At 35.1% G+C, this 20,589-nt stretch overlaps 1 protein-coding gene across 6 annotated transcripts in view; it reads left to right on the top strand.

Moving 5' to 3' along the window:
- Nucleotides 1–20,589, top strand: part of STRN (striatin) — a 70,639-nt gene that overhangs the window by 19,464 nt on the left and 30,586 nt on the right. For all 6 annotated transcript variants that reach the window (XM_021528090.4, XM_021528088.4, XM_085576916.1 and 3 more), the window contains exons 3-6: nt 3,349–3,422; nt 6,407–6,485; nt 8,268–8,432; nt 19,341–19,476. In XM_021528090.4, coding sequence (XP_021383765.2) covers nt 3,349–3,422; nt 6,407–6,485; nt 8,268–8,432; nt 19,341–19,476 — 454 coding nt within the window. The remainder of the gene's footprint in view (nt 1–3,348; nt 3,423–6,406; nt 6,486–8,267; nt 8,433–19,340; nt 19,477–20,589) is intronic.

The raw sequence follows: 20,589 nt of genomic DNA, 5'->3' as shown, positions 1-20,589 counted from the left end.
AAAAAGTCAGCATTACAGGTGGGCAGGAGATATTCTGTCATTGTAAAAGCCAATTAAATTAAAATGTGCTAATGGAATAAGTGATATTTTGAATTTGTGTAGAAAAGAATTAAAGGTTATTTTGTGAAAAGTTTCATACCATTTGATTGCAATATGTGTAACTGAAGGGTCAAGACTCCCATCTAGTCCTATAGTCTGAGTCATGGTGTTCAGCCTTTCTCTTAGTGCACTTGAGAAAAAGATTGTTTATCTTCCATACCTGTGACATTTTCAGCTGTATCATAAAAGGGTGTTTAATAATAAATTTCATACAGCCTGAAGAAGTGTAGAAGATATTTCCTAGATGACCTACAGGCAGTCTATATTGATTTTATGGGAGTTTTTTGTAATATGATTTTTAACTTCAGAAGCTGGCCACAACTGAAGATGAGTTCAGTGTGTCACATACTCTGGCATGATACTCATGTTTCTGTTTCAAATCTGCATCCTGCTCAGAGGTCTGAATTGATACCAATTTAATTCAATTCAGATTTGATTATAGCATTGGAGGTTTTTGTCATTTTGTGCAGTCAGAGCTCTATAACTTTGTTTTTAACTTTTCCAGCAATATTGAAAATAAAGATTACTTTTTGGGGCTTTTCATCTCTTCAGTTGCCTCTTCATTAGAATATGGTTCTTTTGCCTTTTCTGTAGGGCTGCTGGTCTCTGCCTGCAATATACAAAGTTAGGTTCTCTAAAAGATGAAATCTTAGTCCAGCTTGGCCCTAAAATTAAATTTAAAGGAACAGTGGTGTGCAAGGCCATGTAATCTACATTATCCTCTTCAACAATAACACCAAAAGCTTTAAAAGCTGTTGTGTTGTGAGGTGAAACCGTTACAAAATCCTGGTTACTAACAATTTAAAATGGATTTAGAATGAATAATCTCATTTTGGTGAAATTATTTTATAATGCTTTTGATGAGTGCGGAAAACCTGAGTAAGAAAAAAGACCATTAATGTTGATTTAAGAGGGAAGTGAATTAAAAAGTGGGCAAAAATTGATTTAATGGATTTAAATACACTGAGAAGTTAAAAAACCTGCAGTCTGAATCTTTGAAAGATGGATTTTAGAGAACATGAGATCTGAGGTACAGGAAAGATACAAAGAATTATCCTTTCAGTGAACCTAGGAAACATTTTTCTTAGGCTGAAAATGATTAACAAAACTTGATAAGAAAACTAGTGAATGTGTAGAGCATAGTGGACTAAAAGCAAGTGTTGACTGCTGCAAAACCAACTTCTCCCACAATTCTTAGAAGGAATGAAGTAGAACACAACATATGTCAGTAATCCAGGTTAGATCAGAGTATTAATATTTGTTCTCTTCTGTTAAGTCAGATTAAAATAGATTACATATTAAAGTCTCTTGTTGATTGCATTAAAAAATGGTAATCTTTGAAGTTGGTGACAGAGTGGAGGATTTCTTAATTCTTTGATTAATCATTGCTTTTCATTAGTGGTGGTGGAGGAAAAGAATACATAGCATAAATATTTAACAATAATGACATGCAGTTGTTTTTCTAGGGTAACATGTAAGAAATGGATAGTTGGAAAAGGAAAGATAAATACTTTGAGCATTCAGCTTTGATTTTCTTCCACTCTTGGTTATTCTTTTCTATACTGACCAAAATGTTTAACTTCCATCTATTGCTTTTAATACATTTCAAGCACATCATTTCTCCTCTTCCTGTTGATTGCTGCTCAGCTGAGTTAGAGCTTCATGCTCTGACTCTTGAGAGTTAGTTCCTTCATCTGTTGGTGTTGCTATGCCTAAGAGGCACTTCTTTACTCTTGACTTACCCTTCTCAGTCAGAATTAAATGTTTATTATAATTAAAATGCAGCTGGATTAGTAGGAATCTATTACCATAGAAATTGAAACATAAGAATCATGAAGCATTCTTCAGTACTATTTTGTTAGAAGTAATGGGCTTTCTTGATTAAATAGGAAAACCAGTAATATAATGAAGGTATATAAGAACCAATGTATAGGTGTAGGTAACTTGAAAACATTTTCTGCAGCCATTCTTAATATAGTAATGTGATTTTAGTGAGAACTTGCCTCATATAATTACAAAGTGTCAAACCCATTAATTTTTTCAAAAACAAATTTTAAGTGGAAGAGTTCCCTTATGCCTATTGGAGCTAACAAAACTCCTTTTCATGTTGGTGCATATGTCAGATTTTTTTTTTTTTTTGTCTTTTTCGGCCTTTTTGTTGCTACGCTACACTTCACTGCGTATATTTGCATTTGAACTGTGTGTATGTGTGTGGTATTTGATTGTCCCACTACTCTCAGGCTGCACATGCAGCATTTCCTGAGTTCTCAGCTTTTTTTTTAGGGTAGGAACTGGTGTAAGTGCCACTCTTCTACCCAGTTGTGAATGTATAAAACTTGCAATTTTGGACTTTTAAAGTTATGGTGTCAGAGACGGAGGGAACAGATTGCAAAACCAGAAAAGGTTCACTTTGTCTAATTTTCTCTGTTGCACTGTTAAAAGAGTACTGTAATGAATCTTGGTTAACTTACATGTGCATGTGTAATACTGTACTACTGTGCTGTTATTATGTATATTTCAAAGTCTGTACATACTGAGTCTTTAGGATGAAGCTTCTCAAAAATGCATTTCCATTTTTTTGTAGCTACTCTTGTCATAATATGGCATGCTCTGTGGGGCTTATTGCATTAGGCCTTTTGAAGACTAAATATTTTTGGAAGAAAGTCTCCATTTTTGCACTTGGTCAAGTAACAGACCTAGTAGCTTTGAGAAAAAGTGGTGTGGGTGAGCTGTCACTGCTAAATCTCGTTTGGAAGAGTTCTGACTGAGGACCTGCTGCTGTTGGAGAGCACACCATTTTGAAGAATAAAACTGAAGTTTGCTTAATGGAGTGACAGTATGAGATATGAAGTAGATGGCACGGAACTGACATGGATAGTAAAAATGTTTTATAAACATTGGCTAAAAAGGAAAGACTGGGGGGTTGGGAAGGGAAACAGAAGAGTTGCTTTTGTCCACAGGGAAGGAACCTTTTCTGTAGCAAGAACATTTTGTAAAATCTGCAGTCAACTGCTCTGTGTTTCCTATGTGTCACATATCACTATGCAATTTCATGTCACCCTTGGAAAAAAATATTTCAGTAAAATTACCTATCTGAAGTCATGGTAAAATTACTTGATTTGCTTTGTTCCTAGCCTAGAAGAAAGGAGTGTCTTTTCAAGTCAAAACAGGTGACATTTATGTGTTGAGAGATATACTTTAAATGTACTAGTCGATTTTAAAATATTTTTTTGTTTGATTTCCTTGCAGGGCTAAATACCACAAATTAAAATATGGCACAGAATTGAATCAGGGAGATATGAAGCCACCAAACTATGATTCTGGTAAGAATTTAATGAGAGTGAGATTATTACTGGCATAAAACTTTAACTGTGTCATGTGCAAATGCTGAATTGATAGTATTGATAAAATAAGTCTCTTAATGGAGCAGGAAGAATAGAGATAATTAATAAAACCTGTATTTTACTCTTGTACAGTTAAAAATATATCCTAGTGCTCTAAGAGTCTATTAATAAATCAAGTTAGTTTAGATTTAAAAAAAAAATCCAAACCGAAATCAACAGACTGCTCTTGGGGAAAATAGTTTTTCTGTTCCTTAGTGATGTGTATGGATATTTTAGAATAGGATACTAGATTCACAGCAATAGAATCCTTTTATCTCTGGATAATTCTTCTGAATGAAATGTATAGTTCGTAATTTTTTGTTCAATTACTTCAGTGGTATTCCAGGAAAAAAAAAATTAAAATGCATGTTAGACATATGTGAGAGTTTTTGAATGGGAGATTTCTCTGTAGAATTCAAATGATCATTGGAGATGTATTTAGAGAATTTCAGATTTTTGCCTTTGTCTCTGGAAAGCTAATTTGTTTTCATCTCCTACTTCACACAAATAAATTTAAGAACTCAACTGGGGAAATTAAGAATTTACATTACTTCTTTTATCCCCCCATCCTCCCTATCCTTTCCTCTGGGAAAAAAAATACAAAAAAGTGGTACAGGGATCTGGCTAATGGTTAAGCCATTGAAACTATAGATAATGTTTTTTGTGTCTCAGTCTCCTGATGCTTCTACTACAACAAAATTGGAACCACCTATATGTAAAGGCAGAGCATAGAATGTCTGCAAATCTCATCTCTGTCACTTGGTTTGTGGAGGTTTGTGTCTGGCTGACTGTCATGGTGATTTCTTACCTAATTGGGTTTAGAAGGTCATTCAAAGACCCCCAAACAAACAAAAAATCCAACCCCACACCAACTAGCAATGCTTTACACCAAGCTTTTCTTGTCCAAGTTCTTAATTAGTTTTTTAGAAATTTTATTTCATGCGATTATTAGCATTATTTCCATAACTGAAGAAATATTGAATTTGGTGCTACTATATGGGAGGCCTCAATCTGTATATGGACTTTTGGAAAACTTTGTCCTGATCATACCACAACCCTAGACAGCCATGGGGTTTTTTTTGTAATTTCTCAGGATGCAGTTACAGCATGTTGCTCCAGTTTCCAGCTGAGGAATGTAGTGTGAGGCCTAGCTTGCCCAGCAGAGGTTTAGACTGTGCATTAAGTCTCCAAAGTCAACACTGTGGAAATATTTTAGTTAAAATTCCATTATTCTCATTTATCCCATTGCATTCTATATATAGCTATCAGAAAGGTGTATTTTTGTTCTGTATCAAATCTGAACTGATGACTTAAAATAGAAACTTTGTTCTAATGCTGTTTTAAAGTTATCTTTGATAGATACCTAAGTTGTGTGTCCATATGTTCCCCTTGCCCTGTCCCTGTTTTTCCTTCCCAGTCATGACAAAAAGTCAAAATATTGGTAGTAGTTCTTCCACATGTGTCCTTGTTGTTTTCTGTATGATCTCTTGGCGAGTCTGTAATACAATTTGTAGAAGAAAGATTTCAATCTCCTGGTAAAGAGATACTTTAAAAATAAAATTTCTTGTACAATTTATTTCTACTATATATACTATATCCTCTGCTATAATTCCCTCAATGCAAGTTTCTTCACTCTTAGCTGTAAACCACTGCTACTGCTTGCAGTCATCATTTTTGAGGAGACTAAGCACAAGAGAATTCTTGCCTCTGGATATACTTAACAGTGCCTTCAGAAGAATGGGTTTTGCTTCCAGAAGGAATTTTCAGGCAGATTTACCTCAGGCATGTTTTAATAATTATAGACTGAGCTTTGGTAGCTGTGCATTGGATCCAGCCATGTCCAGTTGTCATTGGAAAATGATTGTGCATTTGTTTATTTCCTGTGGTTGCTGTTAAATAGATTTGTGAATGAGATGTCTAAAATTCATATGTCTCTCCTTGAATGTGAATTCTGATTAGTATTTGTTAGCTTCTTTGGTAATGGTGGGGTCTTTTTGTGTAGTATTAATTGAGTTGTTTAAAGGTAAGTGACTTTCCGATGAGAATAATGGCTTTCCTGTGTCACATATCAAGTTACTCATATGAGTATACCACAGGTGTTTCTGGTTCTTAAGTCTTGTTTACACAGGAAGTTTGTTCATACTTCAGTGTTTGCTCCACAAAATTTTAAAGTTTTGTAGAGGCTTTTATAGATGATAAACCAAGATCTTTTGTCTTGGGAAGCATATGTATCTCCTTGAGGAGAGGGAATAACCCACCATCATGTGCTGTGAAGCTGTATATGGAATAAAAGTGTAGCTGTTGGTTGTCGGCATTCTTATAGTTTTCTTAAGAGAACAGACATTTTTTTTTCCTTTTTTTTTTGGTAGATTTTAATTTTCCTGGAGTAGTAGCATTTATGGTTGGGGAAAATGTGCTGAAAATTTTTCAACAACTTTTCAGTTTAAAAAATAGTACCTATTGTTTGTTTCTACAAAACTAATACAAATATGGATTAAATTGATGTAAGTAGATCTGTTGATTCATGTTGAACTATCAAATATTAAGGAAATTGGGAAGTTGTAAACCAATATTGTGCTGCAGTTAGCAGTTAAAGATATTTGTATTCAGACTTAATGTGAGCAGCAATTATCTTGGAATGCCAAAGCAAAAATTGGACTGCAGACTGACTGTCATTATGTTCCCCTAAAGGAGTTAGAACTTGCTCTCATAGAGCAGGATGTACCTGGAAATTTCTATGTGTATATAGTACTGCAATTATGTACTGTGACATTTTTTTTCTCCCTTCATTATTTGCACTTTGAATTTGGTATTAAACCATTCCTAATCATTTTAAGGCAGATCACATTTGTCTTTTCAAGTGGATGGGCATTTTTATGCAAATAGGAAAAATAAAAAAATGTATATAAAATAATCTTTTTCAGACGAAGGGAATGAGACAGAGATTCAGCCACAGCAGAACAGCCAGCTAATTTGGAAACAAGGACGACAGCTGTTAAGACAGTAAGTGTTGAAAAAAGGAGTCAAATACTGAATGCAAAGAAAGAATCTGCTAATGAAATATGATGGTGATGGTATTTGATTTTTTTTTCAGTTATATTTTACTGAAAGTAAAGTTAGTGTGTGTGATGAAATTCATTGAGCTTCTGCACTACTTTTGGGTTTTGAAAAATTTTAATATTTCATACCTTCAGATGAGAAGCCTTGTCAAGTCACAAACACCTGATCTCATTTACTTTTCTTTCATGGAGGATAATAAGACAATCTGCTTGGGAGAACAGTGGGTCATGACACTTCACAATTAAAAAGCAAAGACACAATTTCTACTAAGAGCTGTGTAAAATAAAACCAGTTGGCATTGGATAAGAAAAGGTTTTATTTTGGCTTGCTTAAGTTGCAGAAAAGACTAACATCAGGAAGATTAGACTAGATGTTTTCTAAATCTCTGTTCATGTTAATGAAAGAAATGTCTCTTAATCTGAATTAATTTTTGAATTGTGATCATAGTAACTAACTTAATTGCGATGATATTGGGTGTGTTACAGAGGATTAAATGAGAGGGGACTGAGACAGTAAGGATGGTCCAGAACCTTGTATTAAAAGACCTCTTTCCAAAGAGTTGTGCAAAGGTTAAATTTGTTGGATGGCTTGTATAAGCTTCTCTTTTGCAAGAGCTCAAATCTTTGGATGCATGTTGAATAAATGTAAATAGAGTGATTTTGACTTGGATCAGTGATTTTGAAGACAAGTCCTTCCATCTCAGCGCAGTTCATACAAGAGTGACACACTGCTGAATATAGAGTGTATATTACTTACAGACTCTGTTTTGAATAGGTGACTTGTTAGATTTTTCTGTAGCCAACAATCAGTATTTTTCTGCTAATGTTGTTATGTGAATGATATTGTTAAATAATTGGAGGAGAATGTTCTTGCAGGAGAAGTGCATGTCCCTGATTTATAACAGCTGTCGCTGTAAAATAGCATTTCCCTTCTTCAGAGTTGTCTAGAATATTAACAATTCAGTCAATTCACTGCTATTAACTCCATGTTCTAGAGGGAAGGACACAAACCAATTTTTACTTTTTTAAATCATTATTTCTCTCCTGTTGCCATCAAGGGCAAAGTGGCATATTGGTCAAAGAGCCAGCTTTAAACCTCCAGAGCCAACTTCGGGGTGCAAGGATTTTTGCTGTTCAGTCATATGGAAGAAAAATTTTTCAGATCCATTGCAGAATAAAGGAAAGGCAAGAGAGATTTTATCAAGCCTAGTCCATCATAAATAACAACTCTTACTAATAGCCACAGCTAAAGAATTTAAGTTTTATTCTGTTTTCTAGGCTTCTAATAACGTTCACGTAAGGAACATATCTGCTGCTTCTTGTATTTAGTTTCCATGTGTCAAAGAATAAAATGACCATGCTTGTGCATGCAACTGTGGTGATATTTATAAAGCAGTTGTAAATATTTTAATTGAAAGTGTTTCTCCATCCATTTTAGTAAATGAATGAATAACGTATTGTATAACCTCTGATTTTTTTTTCTCTCAGTGACTGTAGAGGCTGGTACTGCAAGAGGCGATCCCTCTGCAGCTGGTACAGGATGATTTACAAGCATGTTTCACTAGCTCAGCACCGCAGTTTGCTAAAATAAGGGATTGAGGATGTGTTCATGGAGAAGTTCAGTCAGTTGCTAAGCTAAGGGATTGAGGATGAGTGCAGGGCGGAATTTCATGTTTTGCAGAAGTGACATGTGCAGAGAAGATTAGCATGAGTTCTCTTCCTTCAGGTATCTACAAGAGGTGGGCTACACTGACACTGTATTGGATGTGAAATCAAAACGAGTGCGAGCTTTATTGGGCCTCTCAAGTGATGTTTCAGATAAAGAAAACAGAAATCAAGAACCAATGGTAAATGGCACAGAGGGCCAGATTAAAGAAAATGCAATGATGGGGTAAGCATCAAGATTTCTTTGTTATCATTCTGCATAAGTGCACTTAGTGGTGTTGAACAAAATTTTTGTTTACTGAGATTCCAGGACTTTTTCCTAGTTCTAGATTAGAGCAATTTTAACTAATTTTATTATATTGAGCAATAAGTATAGAAGTAATTCTTTAGATTTGTATATTAAAAGCATCCTATTTTTTTTTCCGGTTGAATGGCAGCACTAATTCAAATCAAGCCTCTTTGGAGTGTTTCCAAGTGTTTAGAAGTCAGTGTTGTTCAAGTTAATGGTTTGTTTGCATTGCTGGACACTTTACTGTGTAGGTTACAGGCTTTGCTCATCTGGTCTGTGCTGTCTATGACATGATAACCTATATAAGAGAAGGATTTTTTTCACTAAATCTGAAAAACAAAGTAATTCATTGCATTCTGAGTCCTAGAAGATTTTTGTTTTCTACTAATCAATAGACATATGTAAATGTCACTGAAATTTAAGGCATTAATTTCTGTGTTTTAATATTTCTAATACTATGAAAGTCAGTCAAAGACAGTAAAAGCTTGTTCTCAATTCATAAGTAATGTTAAACCTTAAGAGGCTTTTTTTCCATTTTCTTCTCTTTTCCATGCAGTGTTAAAAAAGAAAAAAAAAAGTAAGTTAAACTTAACTCTAAAGGCTTCAGAAAAACAATCTGTTCATTCTTGTTTAAGACACTGTAGTTGCAGAACTATAGTAATGAAACTACATAATGAAAATTATGCAGGATCGTAGGAACAATAGATGAGGTAGCTGTTTCCAGTAGTAGCACAGCTTTCTTCAGAAATGCTTTTGTCCTGTTCTATATTCATGGTGCAAAATTCAAGACCTTTATTTTCTAAGACCTAACACTATTAAGTATGCATCCTATCTTCTAAAAAGCATTTGTAAGATTTCATTATACCCTCCTGATATCTGCAGCAAGTTCAGGCCAACAAGTTACATAAGGGCAGAAGTTCATTGTTATGTAATTAAATATAATGCTGTGAGATGGAAAACTTGAATGTGTGAGAAAACCTGCAAGCTACTAAAATATATTGTATTGCTACGTAGTTGACAAATCATACAATTTATGTACAGCAGCTTTGTTTTGAAGAACAAGGAATGCTCAATAGCTTGCAGTAACGGTTCTGGTTTGATTTCTGGTGAAGGGGAAATGTGTAAATAAAGCTTCTCTTAATTACACTTCAAAATATATTTATGTGTATTTACATAGTTTTAAAGCAGGTGGATATGTGTATAAGGTAGTTTACTTGATGGGTGAAATACTGAGACAGTGGTTTTGATACAGCGGTTTTGGATATATTTTCATTTTTTCCTATCTGCTTAGTTTTGGGATAGATCTGACATTAGGTTTAATGCTTTGTAGTTTACCCCATAGCTGAGGATATTTGCTGATGGAGAAAAATTAATTCCCTTCCATTGTGGCTGTACTAGCTTGTCAGTTGCAAGGCTGGTTTTAGGCTGTACATTTTGAAAAACTGCTCTTGCTTGGGATGCCTGAGATGGCAGACTGCATTATAGAGCTTAGGGAAGTGTTTTGATAACATAATGAATGAGAAGGGACTCTAGGGCTTTACAGTGGAAAAAATTTCCAGGGTTCTTATTCAACATGGTCATGTCAGTCTTCATGGGTGATTTTGAATTTCTGGATGTCCAGTGAGATCTCCCTCACTGAAAGGAAAAAAGTCACGATTTTACAAGAATTCCCTGATCAGTCTAAGTACAGGACTACCTATCAGTGCTGTGTTTCTTCTGGGTGCTTCAATCACATTTGCAGACCGCCTCTTTCAATTTTTCTTTCAGGAAGCATTCTGTGTCTTGCTTCTTGGCAGAGGCTGCATGTTATTTAACAGCCCTTTCATCTTGTGCTACCTCACTGTTTCTGTGACATCTGGCACTGTTCACCTTCTTCCAACTGCATCATTACTTACCTCTAAAATTTCAAAGTGCAGATTTGTAGTAGATGCAAAATCAGAAATAAGGTCATATTTACTTGTTACCTGCCTCATGTAATGCCAGCATAACTTAAGCCTATATAGAACAGCTTCTCTTTGAAAAGTATAGCATTGAATACATGACACAGGTCTAAGGCACATGGATGTTGCTCCTGAACTCAGGATGCTGCTCCTGAACTCAGCTGAAATTTTGAAATACTTATTCAATGCTTTCCTACCTGGTTGTCAGAACTAGGAAAAATTTAGGTGACTCAGCTCTAAGTTCTGGCTTACATTTGAGAAAGGTGCATTCTTTGAAGCAACCTCACCAGTGCTAGGCTACTTACTGAGGACAAAAGGACTGGCACTTTCTTTAGCAGCCTCTTGCTTGTGTGCATGTAAAGTGAAAAATGGATTTGGGCTACAGCAAGCTTTTACAGTTGGAAGGAGTGCAGTGAACAAGTGTCTGTTGTTTGGTAGTGGTAGAAGAGGAAAGTTACAGTGAGAAATTGCAAGAACAGGAAACGAAACAAAAGCTTAATGCAATTCCAGGAAGTTTAAGGACATATGTGAGTGTTTGCCAGGACCATGAGACATTGGGACAGCTGCAAACTAATATGCAGACTGAAGATTCTCAGTGACTGTGTGGATAGAAGAGCAGAGCACTGGGCAGAAAGTAACACATGAAAATGGATGTAGTTTAACAAGGAGTACACCTCTATTGAAGTGGGAAAAGACAGTTCATAGCATTTTTGATCTGTTTGGTCTTGGAAGAACTGCATAGCATGCACCCAGTTGAATCTGTGCATTTAAGTCTGTGTTTTAGAAAACTGTTTACATGGAGTGAAAAATGTGAGAAGTGGAGTACAGGGGTGGAGTAAAGAGAAACCTTGGGGATGAGAAACGATAAAGGCAAATCAGTAGGAGTTTGGAAAGAATGTGGGTGAATGTGATGAAGATAATCTACAATAGAGGAGAAAATGGTACTGTGAAATGCAGAAGGAATATAGATTTAATGATGCATTTGCAGAAGAGGAAAATGGAAGGCATGTTGGCTTTTAATTTCCTTAAAGATTTCTCCATATAGCAGTATAAATTACAGAAAGAACATATTGGCTCAACTGCCTTCGGTACAACTGAACATTCATGTGATAAATTACAAAGAAAGGAAAGAGGTGGTATTTGATGGCTTTATGCTGCCATATGGTTATCTCTTTGAGAGGAGAGCAGGAGTAGTGGCAATAGAAAGTAAAACTTGCTTTATGTTTTCATTATTTGTTTGATAGTCAACCAATACTTTCTTAGTGAAATGTCAGTACTGGAGGACAGAATAAATTAGTGTTGCAAAAAATTCCAGGGAAAGAATGGAAGAGCTGATCTACTTCTCAATGCAGTCTGATTTTAGCATAGTTTTTGTGTGAACGTATTCATCTGTGCATAGTGCTGTTTGCTGCTGTTCAGCCTTCCTCTGAAATACCTCTGTGACTTGCTCTGACTATACTTCTGATCACAGTTGAAACCCATTTTGCTTATTATTTAATATTTTTTAATGCCTTTGATTGTTTTAAAGATAATTCGTGGCATTTCTTCTCTGACCTCAGGGATATGTAAAGAGTATACTTCATGGTGGGTAGGGAGGATGTTTTTCCTCTGTTCAGCTTACTACAGCTTTTACAGATTTTTAAGTTGTTACAGCAGCCCTTGCCTATTTTATGAGTTTTATCTTGTCTGTCCTTTATACGTATTTCAACAGTTGAATTTGTACACTCAGTGTTTGGGATGCAAACACTGAGTTGAGCTTTTTTGTGGGAAAGGCTAGTGAGAATGTTTGGGGTGATTATTGTGAAGCTGATGCTGTATGCTTTGGTAAGTAGAAGCATATGATGGTTAGTGTAGTACAAATACTTAATACAATAATATTTCTTCACAGCAGAGAATATGTAACTTGAATTCTGCTAGGCTCTAGTTATTTTAGAAAATTGCTGTCTGGTCCCTCATAACCTCTCAGCTTAGTTTTGTATATCCCAAATAATTGCAGTTACATCAGAGAAGTTCCCCTTCCTGTGATACAGTGATGAACATACTACTGTTGTCTGACTCTGTTTTAAGCCAAATCAGTTTCTCTTCATCCTTAGGTGAAGTAGCCTCAGGCTTTGTTACTAGCTGCTGCGTGTTTGGCCAGACTTGTATTCTTACATTGCCTATTTATTTGCTGATGTACAGATCCTCTTGAAAACTTTAGCACTCAAGAAAGACATCATGTGGATCTTGAATGCACTCTGCAAGATTTTGAATCCATAAATGAAATGTTAATATGATATCGTGAGCTAGATATAGTCCTGTTTCACTTATTTCATGGAATTTAAAAAGGAATCAGTTTTCAGTTTCTTCAATCAGCTCACTTGCATTGCAAAAGATAAGTACCACTTAGCATGACTGGACTCAAAAATAGATACTAAAATAATAACCTCATAATAATGGTTTAAATTCCTAACACTTGCAGTGAGAGGAACGGGTGCTTTCTCCCAACAAACTGAAACAGAAATGAAAGCTGCCTGCAAATGTAGCTTGTAGCCTTGAAAACACAAGAGTACTTAAGTATCTTTGGTTCATTTAGTAGCTTTCTCTTACTGAGTGAAGCATAAAGTCTAATTAGTTTGCCTTCTTGAAGGTGTGTATTTGACTACCATTTAGTATGAGTGAAAGCAAATATAATAAATGAATAGAACTGGAAGGAATGAGGATATACCAAACATATGTGTACATCTATGCATACATATGAATGTCTATATATAAAAATGGTATTGATTAGTTCTTGCTAAGAGTTTGATCATTACAACTATAAATATCCAGTAGAAACTTCTTGAGTGATGTATCAGTCTCTGGAACTTACCTGCTGCCTTTTCTTTTCCTGTTGAACTGCCAATACTTTTACATGAGTAAAATAGCATCAAACCTCAGCATTTGAGAGCAAATCTGAAGACCTTTTCAAAAATTAAAAATTTTGCAAACTTTATCTTTCTGATACACAGCAAGTCATTCCAACTGACACTTCAGTGAATGAACATCTTTGTATGCCAGAAGACTTTAATAACCCTTTTGCATTTCTAAATCCTATTAACACTGGCCCAAGTAATGAAAATGCTGCATACTGGTTAATGAATGTTGTTTATTAACTTGCTTATAAAATGGTTTATTTGGGAAAATACCTCTGAATTTATAAACCTCAGGTGTAATAGCTGCCATAAGAAAGATTTCCAAAATAGTATGCAAGTAGATGTTGAATTACAAAAAGGGAAGAAAAACCAGTAAAGGGAATAAAGCAAATAGATTTGGGATTTTGGTTTTTTTGTTTGTTTCTCCCTGCCTCCATCTTGCAGTAACCTAACAGACATTTCAAAGGTAACTAATTTAGGCCAGATCTGGACACTTTCAACAGATGCACTAAAGCAGGAAAAAAAAAGTAGATAAATTGGGGTTTTTTTGTGAAGAAAGAAGTAAAAATGGACCATGCTTTTAATTGGCAATATTTTATGGCTTAAGAATTTGAGTTCTTGGAAATGTCACATAAGACTCACAGCACAGAAAGAGTGTAGAGAAAGACAGATGTTGTGCAGTTGGAGAGAGAGAGAGAGAGAGAGAGAAGCAAAGAGAGGGGAGATGAATAGAGAAATAACTTAGAAAAGTTACTGTAGTACCTCAAATTTTAAGGGGGTATTTTATCCTTTATAAAGCTTATTTTTTTGATATATTATAGTTAGCTGACTAGATTTGGCAAGAGAAGTGGTTCTTGCTTTTTAAACTTTGCGATTCCAATTTACATACAAACCATTTTGTAAGTGTTGCTTACCAGTTGTAATACATATTGCACTAGCTCTTGCATTGTGTGGTGTGACTTCATAGGAGATTTCAAAGGTTGTGACAGACTGTTATTAGCCTGACCTGTGTTCATTGTGTGTAAATGTTGATGATTTTAACTGTCCTGTAGTTTTATAAATTATTTTTACATTTTCCATGCTGCATTATGAAAGATTTTACAGTGTTGAACATCTAATGAACTGTTGTTAGACACTTCTCATTGAATTTGCATGCATTCCTTTAATGAGTACAGTTTGATAGAATTTAACTAGCCACTTGAAAAGACTGTTTTAAAACATGTGATAACTAAATTCTGTGGGGAATTAATAAAACTTACAAAGACTGTGCAGTAGCTGTTTTGATAGTAGTAGGAAACTGAACAAGAATATAGCTCAAGAAAGAGTGTGGTAGAACAGCTCTGAATCCTGGGTCACAACAGGTTCTTTCCAGCTGTACAAGCTCCCAGGAACACTTCTCAGCCTAAGCTGAACTTGTATTTATTTAACTTTATTGTGGTATTTCTTCCTGCTTCTGAATTTATCAATAAAATCCTGGTTTTATTTAAGATAACTTGTGTATGTCTTGGGTAACATAAACAAACAAAAAAGGCCTCTACTCTTTCCTTTGAGGCTGTGAGTAGGACTGAGGCACTTAATGGCCTTGTGGTTGGAAAGTTCATGGGAGAAATTTGAAACTCTCCCTGGACATGACCACAGACTTTCCAGGGTTATTATCAACAAAAGAGAAGGTAATGATAGAAATACAGAGTGTGTTGGTTACAAAGAAAATACCTGTCTATAATGTGACTTTAGTCTAAGTTAAACTTGACTTTGCAATTTGAAATGTTCTGGATGACACTGGGAGCTGGAAAGGTATCATCAGCATGCTGTTTTAGTTCCCACAAAAGAACTTCACCTTGCCTGTAGGTTATGGCTTCTGCATTTCACTCATTAAGAAACAGGATGTGTGTTAAGATCATGAATATTAAATGTTGAGAGTAAATGTGTTTAGTCTGAACTATACATTTTTTAAAGCTGGTTATATTTCAGTGTCAGAACCAACTGGATTTTTACACAAAATACTTGTCTCAAGGTATGTTGGGCAGAAAAGCAAGAGTTGCTGTTTTGGCCTGCAGAGCCCAGCAAAGCCAGGCTTGCTTTATTTAAATAGTATATGTGGAATATCCACAAATAATATTTTTTTATTGAATATTATTATTTTTAGTCTTAAAGGGGACAAGGGGTTAACATAAATCTGAATAATTGAACAGCCTGTAAAATACATATTTGGATCAGATTTTCACCATCACAGCTGTGAAAGGGACATAAGTACTTCAGTTACTATCCCATTTGTAACAAGAATTTTGTGTTTTAAACAGGAAAACATTTCTTACCTTTGGGAATCAGAAGTTCCCTGTTTCAAGAGTGAGATTCACAAAATCTGCACTGCCCATCTTTTGTAGTAAGATGGAAAACTCAGCAGCATTAGCCTAGCTGCAGTTACCTTCTGACAGTACTTACTGTTATGCTCATGAGAAGCAGTTAGTCTTGTACCTAACTGTGGGTAGGTAGGGGTAGCAGGGTAGTATCTCTGCCCCAAAGAATTTCCTGTCTACTTGGATAAGGCTACTGGAAAGGAGGATGTAATGGACAGAGTCAACAGTATGTGATAGAAGATATGATACTGTTTAAATGATTTTTGTTGGGCTGGTTGGTTAGGAAGTGCTGAGTCACCTGGGATGAGACCTTCAAGGAAAGAAGACAAAGTTAGGTGCTGGAGAGAAAAGCATGCAAGAGTGCTGTTGCAGAGTCCAACTGAGGAAGGAGGAGTGGGAAAGAGATGCAGAACAAGCAGCTGAGGAGCACAGGGTTGAGAAGGCCGTGCCACAGTCTGGCTGCTCTGTGCTTTCTGCTTTGGTACGTTCTGTAGCTTCTCCTGCTGTCTGGGGGTTCTGATTTATTCTTCCCCAGCTGGTTTTCTTTAGACAGTATGGCTGGGGAGGAAGGAAAAAGCTGCACCAAAGTTCTTGCATTTTGAAAATTATGTTCTCCCTTAAATATGTTGTGATACAGGACAGTCCAAAAAAGAGGAATTGTCCTTGTTAGGACCTTTTTAGGGTTTTTGGTCTCTCTTTATTTGCAACAGGCCCTGAATATTTCTGTAGTCTTGCCTCACTCGTGCTTGTAATACCACAGTTTATATCAGTCCCCACTTTTGGAGGTTGTTTCTTTTGTTTTCACCCATTGATTAAAAAAAAAATAATTGAAGCTACAAAAGCCCTGGAAATGTCAAATTGTGTTTATTTTTCTAAAATAGAATTTTAAGTTATTTATTTTACTACCCTATCTCCGAATATATTTTTGACCCTTCTGATTTTTTATGTTGCTTTGTGAATGACCCCCTAAGAGAAGAAAACTAACGAGATGGAAAATTAATGAAACAAGCAAGCTTGAAATACCATCAAAATACATAGCATAAATTAGCTAAGGCCAGACATTTTTCTTCAGTATGTTTTATTTTCCTCCAAAGTATTCATGCTAACAAGCATTATCCAAAATGCATTATGTTCATATGCTTCTAGAGAATGACAAATAGCTCAGATTATTAAATCACCTTTGATTTGACTGCTAAAGTTTATTTTGGGGTACAGTATAGGAAATCAGCATGTCAGCTTGAAACTATCTTCTTCTAGAACCCTTGGATAGTTTAAATATTCTGACTTTTCTGTCTTCTTTTTTGGTTTTTAAGCTTTCTTGGAAGTTGTCTCTTAGCACAAATACTTCTTTGGCACTATGCTGACTGTACATTTTTGTACTGTGCAGGAGTTTTGAAATACCTGATAAATAAGCTACCATGTTTCCCAATGCTTGAAATGCCCATTTACCCCCGCTCCCCATCTAAGTGCAGAGACATTATTATTTATATATATCCTGCCCACTAATATGTGTAATAATTAATAGAATAGTTGAAATCAGTTAATAAAAAAAAAAAATACAACCTCTTTTGGTAGTCACTTCGAACTTCAGTGTGAGAGACCCAGGTTTAAGAGCAAATGAGTATAGGTCTGGTATGATTTACTGCAAATAATTGGACTTTTAGAAGGATATCTGTTTCTTAATAGTAAGGTCTCTTAAGTATGCTTTTGTATTCCGTGTTTGGTATTAGTTCATATATTGCTGTTTACTGGAGTATGTCTGATAATTGCTATTATAGATAATCAGCCATAATGTTTTTACATGGCATAATACAGAGAAAAAAACAGAAATAGTGGTAGTTGGATGATTTAGTCAAATAAAAGTAGACAGAGACTCTCAGAATTTGCTGAAAGTCAAGAAGTTAGTCAAATGAAGCACATTACAATTGTTGTCTTATTAAGATTTTTCTTCTGGAAACAGCAAAGCAACCATACTATGATGTTCATTATTACAACAGATTCATGAGGTGTTATAAGCTGCCAAAGTAGTGATTACTTAAGGAAAAATAAAAATATTACAGAGTGTATTCAAGTTTGTCATAGAAACAACCATCACAGTACTGCCAGAAGCAGGACAAATTTGAAATGTGCTTAAAATTGTTCTTAGATCTAAGTTAAGATTTGGAAAAGCAGAAGGAATATTCTTGGGAAAAACAGTGACCATGAAAACATAATGTACATCGAGGTATATTATGAGGCTGCTGTGTATGCAGAATTTCTAATGGCAAGTGAAATTTTTGGGTAATAAAGGTGAGCAAATAAAAAAAATAGAGTAACAAATTGTCTTAATGAAATGCATATACACTGGGGTATGAAGAAGCCACTTCTTGTTGTCATGGAAGCATAGAACTGCTTGAGCAGAAACTTTGCAAAGAAGGAAGTGTGCTTCTTATTACACCTTATTACACATCAAAGCTTTTGCCCTTGGTTGCTTCCTGTAATAGACTTTTGGAAAGTATTATGACAAAACACTGGAGTAAGTGTGTGATGGACAGATGATCAGGTGTTCACACTGCAGAGGGTTTACAGAGCCTTACTGTATAGGTGTGTTAGCTGATTGAACCTTTTGAAAAGGTAGCAGAAGCACTTGCTGGTAGTAAGGGTGACTGCATAAGACAACTTAGAGCTACATTTCTGAAAAGAGAGAGGGGGAGATCTCTGCTGTTTCAGTGTTTGTGAGAATCAAGATGACGTACGTGCATTTAGTGGTGAACTATGAAAAACTGACTACTGATTAAAGCTAAGACAACAGTAAAGCTTGCCTTCACTGCATTTCACTGCTTTCAAAGCCGTATCAAGAATGTACCAGGTTTTACTGGAATTAATTATAACAATTCAAAATTAATAGATTTTGTTCACTGTATCTTTCATGGGTTGATGCATCTTCTATGCATCTTCTGCATAGAAAACACAGATCCTGTTGATAATTTTAGGACTGTTTATCTGTACTTTTGTCAGAGTTTTAATAATTGTTACAGTCCTGTTTCTTGGCTTCTTCCTCTTCAGTTGTTAATAACAAACCTTATGCTTCCTGTTTTGAGGCACTGCCTATATTTCTGCCAGTGCAGTGCTCATTTTACCCAATCTTCATCCATTTCCTTATTTGTCTAATGTAAATTCAAATATTATTTAGTCATCAATTATATTTTCCCATTATATTTTTTATAGTGGCATATTTATCATGACTTAAAAGCTGATGAATGATAGCTCTGGAGTTTGGTGTTTCCCAGCAAGATAAGGAGCATGAGCTAGCAGTTGCAAAGTTTTCCTGTACCTTGATGTCCATGTGGGAGCCCAGCTCGGTAACAGTATTGATGTTACTTTGGGCAGGTGTCAGATGAATGTTGCTCTAAAATGCTTTTTTAATAAAATATTGAAGTGTCTGTCATAGTAATGGCAGCCATACTAAGAATAAATGTTGGTTCTAATAATACACTTCATGTCTATAGTTTAGTTCTTTAGCCACAGGAATTTTAGCTGTTAACAGACAATTTTTACTTCTAGGCTTATTTTAGTCTTATATGTTGTTGGACGTAATAATAAGCTTAGTAATTGCAAAAGAGACTTTATTGTGATTTCTTTTCTCTCATGATGGTGATTGTTATTGTTGCTTAGGAAACCTGAATTGACTGACTCTGCCTCTCTGCTAGAGACCTTCAAGTTTCTTGAAAATGCAGCTGCAGACTTTAGTGATGAGGAAGATGAAGAAGATATTGAAGGAAGAGAGAAAACTGTCATTGATACCGCAACAGTGAGTGGAAAAAATAATTGAAAAAGTTACGAAGAACAGAAAAAGTGAGATTAATGAGGTGCTTATAAGCAAAGTATATGACTGTGTATGTACACATGCAAGTCATTAATGCATCTTTATGATGTTCTGTCCAAGCATGTGTGCATAGGAGGAATTATATATGAATTTCTAAGTTTTTGCACACAAGTTATGCTTTGCCATCTTTATTGCTCTAAGTTAGATTAAATTTTTCTAAAATTGTCTCTTTACTATTCCATACTGACTAGTATTTTTGATCTATACTGGAACACAATTTTTAAGGTATCACTGTCTTTTTTAACAGTTCTCAGCTTAGTTTGAATGTATTATTCATAACATTGCATGTCAATAATTATTCTTGAATATTTATTAAAAAATTAGTGATACTTAAAATTACTTATCAAAAATTGTGTTAGAGTACAGAACTGAATTACACTTGTATTTATACCTTGTGGAAGGAAGAGGTGTAACTGGAAGAACTCTAATGTAGTTAAGAAATTTTTTTCTTTGTTCAGTCAAATGCCTTAACCTCACTCATGATCTATACTTTGCTCTATGATTTGTTCATATTATCGCATAGATACATGCCATCAGTACTCTTCTTTAAAATTAACATTTATTCACTGAATTGTCTTTCCTAAAAATTGAAGCAGATAAGAGATGATGGATGTAATTGTTTTTATGGTCAGTTTTAAGAATTAACGCTAAAAAAACAATTAGTTTTATGGCATTTTTAAAGGGGATCTTTTCAGATCTTTCCTGTCGTTCATAGGCTGTGAACTAATGTCTGAGACTCTTCTGTTAAGTCTTGTGTAATTCAGTATGTTCACTAAGCCTGCTGAAGAAATGAAGCTTGAAGTTTAGAATTGCTCCAGGTATAGAAATTGGTTCACTGTATTTAGAGGAAATACAGTCAGACATCTTCATGAGCTGTAGGATGTTGGGCTATGTATTGGAGTCTTTACAGACTGACCCTTAGCAAGTCAAAGCATTGTGATTATTGTAAATTTTCTATTTCTGTAGAAGTAAAAATTGTGGTACAGTTTTCATGTATCATGGCATCAGCTTAACAATTGGTCAAATAGCTGCACCACA

The sequence above is a fragment of the Lonchura striata genome, chromosome 3 (assembly GCF_050655825.1).
Source record: "Lonchura striata isolate lonStrDom1 chromosome 3, ASM5065582v1, whole genome shotgun sequence".
Taxonomy (NCBI): Eukaryota; Metazoa; Chordata; class Aves; order Passeriformes; family Estrildidae; genus Lonchura; species Lonchura striata.
Note: the sequence above shows the minus strand (reverse complement) of the source record. Positions and strands in the feature narration are given on the sequence as shown.